Source organism: Tasmannia lanceolata, unplaced genomic scaffold (genome assembly GCF_043159265.1).
Source record: "Tasmannia lanceolata isolate RefF3 unplaced genomic scaffold, GAP_Taslan_0.1 ptg000005l, whole genome shotgun sequence".
In the NCBI taxonomy this organism is placed as follows: domain Eukaryota; kingdom Viridiplantae; phylum Streptophyta; class Magnoliopsida; order Canellales; family Winteraceae; genus Tasmannia; species Tasmannia lanceolata.
In genome coordinates, this window is record NW_027518682.1 from 16,564,460 (window position 1) to 16,574,519 (window position 10,060).

Here is a 10,060-nt window from a genome sequence, read left to right on the forward strand (position 1 = left end):
TCGGCGTTCAAAGACATTTGTTTAACTCGTCGTTGCAATGTTAACGTCGGTGATTTTCTACTCCAAATGGACAAATGAACCGTCAGATAAACAACTTCAACCTAACTCCAGATATCTCTCTCTACCAATAAATAGCTCCGATATTTTAGCATGGATAATGATACTGGCACTACCATGTTTCTATAATTGCACTAAACCAGCTTGTCCTTTACTATTTAAACAACTTTCAAAGGCTGCTTATAGTACCCAAAATGCTCTAAGAAACCAATTAAAATAAAAGGAAAAGACAAGCAAATTTTGTGCAGTTATTAAAACATGGCATCGCCAATGTTTGACATATCCACACTGTCAGAAACCTTTAATATCTTTATTAAATGGCAAATAATATATCCACTCCTTTTTCAGTTGGGACAGCCCCTTCTAGTGTAAAAAGAGAAATTAAAAAACACTAGAGGGGGCTGTGCCAAGAAAAATAAAGGAGCAAATATATCACTTCCCATTTTAAAGAAAGATATTCTGGCTTCAAAACTGGGCTTCAGCGAGTAAAGAAGTGAAATATCCAGCTTGTATTTCCGAGAAACAAAATTTAAAAAGGGTAAAAAATTAAAGAAAAAGGGTTTTGACAGATGAGCACTCTCTTCCCAAAATCCACTCAAAAAGCAAAAGCAGAAACTAGGGTTTGGGTTTTATAGCACACACACACCCTCTTCTCTTTTTAGCTCTCTATTCTACTTCTACTCTTCAAATGGTTCTACAATAAAACCACTGTTATCGTCATAAAGCGGTTTTCCAAAACCGCCAATGGCGTCTCCTCTCCTCACTCTCTTCATCTTTCTCTTCTTTCTTCACTCCGCAAAACCAGATCTAGAATCTGACAAAACCGCCCTTCTCTCTCTCCGATCAGCCGTAGGTAGATCCCTCCGATGGAACTCGAGCAGTAGCCCTTGCGAGTGGCAAGGCATCAAATGCGGGGCCGGACGTGTGACGGCTTTACGGCTCCCCGGCGTCGGACTCATGGGCAGTATTCCGGCCGGGATCGTGGGAAATCTGACTCAGCTCCAAACACTTAGCCTCAGATTTAACGCTTTGACCGGTCAAATCCCTTCTGATCTTTCTCTTTGTACGGACTTGAGGAATCTCTACTTGCAGGGGAACAAATTTTCCGGAGAGATTCCGGCCGTTATTTTTGGGTTGGAGAACCTGGTGAGATTAAATCTGGCCGAGAATAACTTTTCAGGCGAGATTCCGGCAGATTTTAACAAACTGAAGAGGTTAGCAACTCTCTACTTAGAGAAAAATAAATTGTCTGGTTCGATTCCAGATCTGAGCCTTCCAAACCTAGTCCAATTCAATGTATCGTACAATCAACTCAACGGCTCGATCCCGTCGGAGCTCCGGGGAATACAGAACGGATCTTTTGAAGGGAATTCGCTCTGCGGTGGGCCTATGGGTGCTTGTCCAGGCGAAGGAAAGAAGAAGCTTTCGGCAGGAGCGATTGCCGGAATTGCGGTTGGATCGGCCGTGGCTTTTATTCTAATTGTTATTATTCTTCTTTTTGTTTGCCGGAAAAGTGGCCGGAAAACTAGATCTGTTGATGTTACGGCAGTGAAGCAGCCGGAATTGGAGATGCCGGTGGAAAAACCGGCCGGAGAGGTAGAAAATAGGGGTTTAAGCGGCGGGATTCCGGTGACAGGAACGCCTAAAGGAGGGGATACGATGGTAAATAATGGGAAAAAGTTGATTTTTTTTGGAAATGCGGCTAGGGTTTTTGATTTGGAGGATTTATTGAGGGCTTCGGCGGAGGTTTTAGGGAAGGGGACTTTTGGGACTGCTTATAAGGCGGTTTTGGAGTTTGGGACTGTTGTTGCTGTGAAGAGATTGAAGGATGTTAATATTTTGGAGAAGGAGTTTAGGGAGAAGATCGAGGTCGTTGGATCTATGGATCATGAAAATCTTGTTCCGCTTAGGGCTTATTATTTCAGTAAGGATGAGAAGCTTCTTGTCTATGATTATATGTCTATGGGGAGTCTCTCTGCGCTTTTGCATGGTGAGTCCTTTTCTAATTTCGCTATTTTCCTTTTCCTTTTGACCCTTTTTGCATGGCGTGATGATTTGCTCTTTTTTTTTTCTTGCTTTATATTAGGGACAATAGTTTGTGCTCTGTGCTTTATATTTGGAATAAGGGTAATTGGGTTTTCTATATTTCTGTTCTTATCTTGCATTTGAGTGGATTGCTCGAAGATGAAAGGAACAATGCTGTTTTCGTTTTTATTTTTAGAGGAATTGAAGCAATGCGTCTATGGGTTTTTTTTTCCAGATTTTTCTTTTGCTTTGTTTTCTGATATTTGTTTTCTAGAACTGGGAGGGATTGGGATTTCAGTTTTTCTTTCTGGGTTTCTTTGTCTTCATTTTATTGTTTTTTCCTACATGCTAGAACAATAAGGTTAGCCGTCTATAGTTCATTTTGTGGTCGTTCGCTCCCCTTATCTGGAAGAAATGGTCCATGCGTGTTCTCTCTGTTTTTTTCTTGAAGAGGATAGCTGGGTATTTGGGATTGGCGTGATGTTCTGGTCGCATTTTCACTGTAAGGTGGAGGTGTGGGAAGTATTTTTGGAAGGAAACTGATATTTACTCCCCAATGTTTTGATATATACGCTCCTCTATTTATTGTGAAGTTTATGATCTACATATCTAATTTTTGTAAATGAGAATTGCATTTTATTTGAAATTACCTTCAAATTAATCAATTTGAACTGTAGGCACAATTTTGTTATAAAAATCACCTCCACTGTCAAATCATATACTGCCCCTCGTGCTGTCCAAAAATGAGGAATTTCTTCCTGCATAGGCAATAGCCTAGCAACGGCATAGATTCTCATTAACTGTTGGATCATTGGATTTTTTTTTTGGACTGATGCAATTAGTCTGTCCAAAACGGCATCCCATTGCACCGAAGTTTAAAAGCGTCTCACTGTTGTTATTTTAGTTTATGTGACGGACTCAATTGTCTTGAACTCAAAAACCCAAGACAAGGAAGCATTTTTAAACCTAAGAAAAGTATTTTGTTAAGTCTTCCTAGGAAACGTATTTTAAAAGAAACTAGCAGGCATATTAGTGTCAGCATTTTTAACTTCAAACCTAGGAAAAGTATTTTGTTTACTACCTTCAAGTTTCAAACTCATAGACCCACTCCTGACCATCTTCAAATTCAAACCCCATATGGTAAATTAGACTTCGCAAAAGAGACTACCTTCAAATTCAAGTACTGGAGACCTGAAAAAAGAAGATACGTACCATGATCAAATTCAAAATTCAAAATCTAGGTGAAAGAGGGCTATGTTTTGATATGTACACTCCTCTATTCATGTTGAAGTTTATCATCACTATTTCTATTTTTTGTAAATGAGAATCGCATTTCTTCTGAAATTCCCTTCAATTTAATCGATTGAATGAACTGTAGGCTCAAATTTGTTATATAAAAATCACCTCTACTGTCTGATCATATACTGCCCCTCGTGCTGCCCAAAAATGATGGATTTCTTCCTGGATAGACAATAGCCTAGCAATGACATTCTTTCTCATTTAACCGTTGGATAATTGGATTTGTTTGTGGACTGATGTAATTAGATTTTCTGTCTAAAATGGCATCCCATTGTGCAGAAGGTTACGAGCATCTCATTGTTGTTATTTTAGTCTGTGAGGGATCATGTCAATGGTCTTCGAGTCAAAAACCCAAGACGAGGAAGCCTAAAAGAAACTAGCAAGGCATTTTTGCCAGCATTTTCAAATTCAAAACTTGGAAAAGCATTTTGTATTCTACTTTCAAATTCAAACACATACCCACTCCTGACCATCTTAAAATTCAAAACCTAGAGAGAAAATTAGACACTGAGAAAGTGAATACCTTCAAATTCAAACACTGGAGAGCTGAAAAAAGAAGAAGATACCAACCATGATCAACTTCAAAAATTCAAAATCTAGGAGAAAGAACGCTAAAGAAAACCAAAGCATTTTACTGACTATCTTCTCTTTTCTCGTATCTTCTTCCAGGAAATAGAGGAGCAGGTAGAACTCCACTTAACTGGGAGACCCGGTCCAGTATTGCTCTTGGTGCGGCCCGTGGCATTGAATACCTCCACAGGCAAGGCCCCAATGTATCCCATGGCAACATCAAGTCCTCCAATGTCCTCCTCACCAAATCCTATGATGCCCGTGTATCTGACTTTGGCCTTGCACACCTCGTCGGCCCCAACCCCACTCCCAACCGTATTGCAGGCTACCGTGCACCAGAGGTGACAGACGGCCGCAGGGTCTCCCAAAAGGCCGATGTCTACAGCTTTGGTGTGTTGCTTTTGGAGCTTCTGACTGGCAAAGCACCAACTCATGCACTTTTGAATGAGGAAGGTGTAGACCTTCCAAGGTGGGTCCAGTCCGTGGTTCGAGAAGAGTGGACATCGGAGGTGTTCGACCTTGAGCTTCTGAGGTACCAGAGTGTTGAGGAGGATATGGTTCATCTCTTACAGCTCGCCGTCGATTGCACAGCACAGTACCCCGATAAACGCCCATCAATGTCAGAGGTGGCACAGAGGATTGAAGAGCTCAGCCGTTCAAGCCTCCGCCAGGAGCAAGACCAGAACATGAATCTGATTGATGATCCAGATCATGGATCATCTTGGCGAAACGACTCAGACGATGGGCTGGGCCAGCCACCGGCCTCATTCTTGGTTTGAAGGTTCGATTACTTTCTCCATTTTTATTGGTTTAGTTTGGTGTTTGTTGGTGTTTAAGCATAGTTTAAGAGTTCTTTTTATTTCTGTAAACAACTGTGTATGCTGTTTGTCTTTCTATAGCTGTTTTTCCTTCTTTTTTTTTTCTCCCTTTCAATATCTTGGGGGTTAATGTTGTTTGGATGAATAACTTGTGTATTGATTTTGGCTGGAAGTGGAGGAGAGCATTCAATGGGGGGTGTGGGGGGTTGGTTCTTTTGCTGTAATTACATCGTCTTCTGTATCTGTGTGCGTCTGCTTTTTGTTGAAATTAAGTTGGCTCTTTTCTTTTACTCTCAAGATAAGATCAACGCATGGCTGAACGGCTCACCTTTCTTTCCTTTGGGTTGGTGAGATTCGAAAAAGGGATGCCTCGCTTCACTATTTATTTTTAGGTATGTAAAGTTGCGTTCCCTATCACATGCATTTGTCGGCTTTTGTACTAGAAAAAGCTATGGAGGTTTTGCTCTTCGTTTTTGCTCTTCGTTTTTGCTTATAATGGATTGGCGTTTTTCTTAATTGGGAAAGTATTGACTATTGAGGTGTCGTTATATTCTGTTTTTCTTCAGGTGATCTGACCTTAGTTTTAATTGATTGGGAAACAAGAAGGCTTAGACACTTGGTTTTTTTGTGGGTTTATCTAACGTCAAGTGCAAACGAGGGGGCACACAACCACTGTGCACCATGTATTTACTTTCTCCATTTTTGTTGGTTTAGTTTGGTGTTTAAACAACTGTGTGCGCTGTTTGTCTTTCTATAGCTGTTTTTCCTTTTCTTTTTCTCCCTTTGCTATATGGGGGTTAATGTTGATATATGGGGGGTTAATGTTGTTTGGATGAATAACATGTGTATTGATTTTGTTTGGCTGGACGTGGAGGAGAGCATTTAATGGGTTTGGGGGGTTGGTTGTGTTGCTGTAATTACATCGTCCGTTGTTGCTGAGAACGTGTGACTTTTGTTGAAATTGAAATTAAGATTGGCTCTTTTCTTTCACCTTCGATCCATGCATGGCCGAACGGTTCACCTTGCTTTCGGTGGAGAGGGGGGTTGGGTTGGTGAGATTCTAAACAGGGATCGATGCCTCACATTACTATTTTTTTCTAGGTATGTCAAGGTACCTTCCCTAATCCCTATCACATGCATTGGTCGGCTGTAGTACTAGGAAAAAGCTATGGAGGTTTTGATCGTCGTTTTGCTTAAAAAGCTTATTTGGGGAAGTAATGACTATTGAAGTGTTGTTATATTCTGTTTTTCTTCAGCTGACCTAACCTTAGTTTTAACTTTTAATTGATTGGGAGACGATTAGGCTTAAAGGACTTAGGTTTTTGTGGGTTTTTCTAACCTCAGGTGCAGCGGGAGGTGGGCAGAAATCCGCTACTGAGATTTTAGATGGGTTGCTATTAAAAAGAAGGCTGATGCCAGGCAGTATAAACCCTTTTGTTGTTTTCTCGCTATTTAAACGGAGTTCTTATATGGTGTAAGCCCTTGTAGTCCAGTATTTTTTTCAAAAAGTACTGTACGGACCACACTATAGGATGATCCAAACCGTCTATGTGATGGGGCATAACGTAAATAGAATATAAGGGCTTACACCATATAAAATCTCCTATCAAGACTGTAATGGCATTAGGGTAAAATGATATCGTGATAATTTTTGGGGAGATGATTTTTTCACCCCCTGTAGGATTATGCGCCCCTTTTTCAACGGAATTGTGGGCCGACTTCAACTCTTTTTAACATCAAATCACGTTATCCAGGGGGCACATAATCGTACGGGGGGTGAAAAAACCATCTCCCTAATTTTGACATGAGATATTAAGGAGAATAGTGGGGAGGATTTGGAGGGACCATTGGTGTTTCTACTGTCTCAAGATCGGAGGTTTTTCTGCATAGAAGAACAGGAGTAGATTTTTGAATAGGCGAGCTAGAAAGCATAAAAAAGGCCGGTGGGTTTTGCAGGAGCATACAGAGAATATTGAACCGTTGACCGTGAGGTGGGTTTGTGCGGGAATGCAAGCGGCTTAGGCTGGCATGAAGTTGGTCCCTCCATGATTGGATGATCATAAAACCATATCAATAACGCATCTTTTACCATTCAAACAAACAGAAAAAATCAATAATGCATCTTTAATGGCCCACTAAGAAAAGGTAAACTATTGATTTTTGTAGGCATTATGTGAAGAATTTTAGAATATTTCACTAATTCTTGGATGTTTTCATTAATCGGTAACTTTGTGCTTAAATAAGCACTTACAGATAAACATAGAAAGAGAAAAGATAAACATGGAAGGAGATAAACCTATCTAAGATGTAATCCTAATCAAACTGATTTGCCTAATCTACCACAATCCAATCATTTACAATCAGATCTGATATTCTCTAACATGCCCCCTCAAATGTATGTGGATTGAAAATCAACATATGTTTGATTACAATGAAATTCTCCAGTACAATTGAATTCCCCAAATGACAAATGTAATGAATATCTACCAAATTCAATATACACTATCGGATGAAGATCCTTTGTTGATGGTGACTAAAGTTATTGCTGATGATGACTCATGTTGATTGCCAAAAAGAGGTGCCGCTTTGTTAATGTGTCGCGAAGAGCCTCGTTGGGCCGATTTTGGAGTACCCAACCTCATAAAAGTGGGTCGCTATGGACCAAAGCCTCGATGGGCAAAACAAAGCCTTGATGGGCATGACATCGGGTCAACTATCGATCCTGCTCTCCCAGGCACGCACCTCAAGGATATGAGGCACCTCAACCGAGTAGAGAAAATATTTCAGGCACGCACCAAATAGGTACCTCAACTGAAATACTTTAAAGAAGTAAAATAAAAAAAGAAATTAAGAATTGAAAGGAAGATGGAAATTAAGAGAAGAAGAAAGGTAGAAGCGGGGGGGAGGGGTAACTGAAATACTTGTATTGATCCTTTTTTGTCTGTTTGTCTCCATCTAACAAGAGCAGAAACATGTGGAAATTGCACTCGACTCTTCTTCTGCCCCTCTCCAAAAATGGGTGGCGATCCCTGAAGAACGAGTTGAAGCTCATAAACGAAGATGCAGCCAGCCAACATCGAATGAGTTGATCTCTCTCAACAATCTCTAGCTTGGCTTATTTCCCAGCTACGTGAAGATTTTTTGTTGATGCGTCCACTACCACCGTAAATCACCATTGGCCTTCCAAAAGACTAGCTACACACCTCTCGAATTATCCTGTGATTCGAGCAACACAGTCAGTGCACATGTGTAGTTGCCAACCCGTTGACTCGCCTACTCAACCCTTGAGAGGGATCAACGGTAGTGTCACTTTCTCACTATTGTTTGAAACTTTTTTTTTGAAAAGGACTATTGTTTGAAACTTGGATACTCATATATGCACCAACTGCGAAAGAGACCCTACAAGTGCACTCACTATCACTCCGTTTCCGACTAAACATCGGGACCTTAGAAAGACTAGTCATCGTGTCCCCAACCAGACGATATAATAAGGCACACTTCTCTCCTTTCAGAACTATACAGCCGTGTGTGATTTTCATAAATCCAACTGCAACCCCTGAAATCCAAGACACTAGATTCCAGAGCTAATGGAACACGTTAGGCAAGGCCATTTAAACTTGGTCCATATCAAGTTGGGTCCCACCTAGTCCCATGCTTCGGCGGGCACCCACTTATTACTAGGTAGTCTTTCAGTTCGTCTGCTTAGAATGTCGTCCCTTCCATGACTTAAAGACGTACCAAATGTTAGGTACATAATAAATAGGCCAAAAGCTTCAGAGTTGGTGGAATGCATTAAGCTAGGCCCTTTAAACCTATGCCATACCTGGGTCCCACCCCATCACATACCTAGGTAGGCCCCCACTTAGAACTGTAACAGTTTCTTTCTTAGTTAACTGAGTGTAAAACAGAAAAATAATCATAAACAGACTTTCGAAAATAATCACCGTACACATGTTCGATTGAGATTATGGCCACTGATTGTGAGGGCCCAACCGATTTTTGGAGCCAAAATTACATTAATTCCGAGTCCAATAATCGGCTTGCAAAATCTCAAACGAACAGGGATCCATTGTCATACCTATGATTATTTACATGGATGAATGTTGTTGACCCCAAATCAAATCAGTTGTACTTCCTACCACCCACTGGATGATTGTAGACCTTTGATCTAGCATGAAAAAATGTCCTTTAAAATATTTTAAGCCTTTTATATTTGCACGTCTCGACCTTCAATCTTGTCAAATGAGATCTCCATCCGGCCTCAGACCAGTGGATCTCATATTATTTTCTTCCCCTTTTTTCTTTTCCGGCCACCCATTATGGAAGGGGTGGACATGGTTCGGATCCAACCCGAGGAACCGAGCCGAACCGAACCGTTTGTTCTAAAAGATGGTGGTTCGGTTCTTGTTCAAAGGTTTGGGAACCGTGTGATTTTGGTTCGGTTCTGGTTTTGGTGTCTGGAACCGAGAACCGAAAACATTAGAATTTTTAGAAAAAAAAGGGGTGCTTATATTAAAACTTGGATGAAAAACCAAGGGGGTGCTGATATCATTTCGCTTGGATTCTTTTCTCTTCAATAAAACAAAAAGTTAAAACCCTAGATGAAGTTAGTAATTGGGGGTAATGATTTTGGGTGTTGTGTATTAGCTATTGATTGAGGAATATCAATTGATTTTGATGATTTTATTATATGGGAGTTTATGAAATGTATGCGTAGCATAATTACCGCAAAAGAAGTTATTCTCATGAATTCTTCAGAAAAAACTAAAAAATAAAAAATAAAAAATAAAAAAGATGGGTAAACCCAAAACCGAACCGAACCAATCAAGTCTGGTTTTGGTTCGGTTCGGTTCCATGCGTCAATGGTTTAGTTTTGGTTCTAGATTTTGGGACCGACAGGGATTGGCCGAACCGAACCGAACCGAACCACGTCCGCCCCTATTCATGAGTTGTGACTTATGACTACACTTTTTAGTTTTTACAATACGATGGGGTGGCCTGAGACAGAAAAAGGGGCGAATATATCATTTCCTATTTCTAATGAACCACATTCGCGCTTAAGGCATGCTGATTCTCGCAAAACATAATCCAATTTCTTGCAGGGTAAATGATATCAGCAGTACTGTATTTTGATGATGGCACTCTCACTTTATTAAAAGTATGATATGGCCTGCACAATAAGATGATCCAAACTGTACATTAGATGGGCGACCGCCTAAATAGGTTGTGCCCCAAAAATCATTTCCATAGGTTGATCCTAACCCTCCGATCTGAATGCTAGAGGGTTGATC

The 10,060-nt window shown here is 40.6% G+C and overlaps 1 protein-coding gene across 5 annotated transcripts; it reads left to right on the top strand.

The window, feature by feature from the left end:
• The first annotated feature begins 560 nt into the window (after positions 1-560).
• On the top strand, positions 561-5,636 carry LOC143877727 (putative inactive receptor kinase At1g48480). Of its 5 annotated transcripts, none has more exons than XR_013250730.1 (4): positions 561-2,047; positions 4,051-4,732; positions 5,068-5,161; positions 5,336-5,636. XR_013250730.1 is itself a non-coding variant. In XM_077379930.1 (3 exons), exons 1-2 carry the CDS (start codon positions 802-804, stop codon positions 4,728-4,730), a joined length of 1,926 nt encoding a protein of 641 aa, XP_077236045.1. In that variant the 5' UTR covers positions 561-801; the 3' UTR covers positions 4,731-4,732; positions 5,068-5,237. The 5 variants fall into 5 exon arrangements, 3 of the variants coding, with proteins under 3 accessions (XP_077236045.1, XP_077236046.1, XP_077236044.1); XR_013250731.1 differs by having other exon boundaries at positions 5,073-5,161; XM_077379930.1 differs by lacking the exon at positions 5,336-5,636 and having other exon boundaries at positions 5,068-5,237.
• The last annotated feature ends 4,424 nt before the right edge of the window (positions 5,637-10,060 follow it).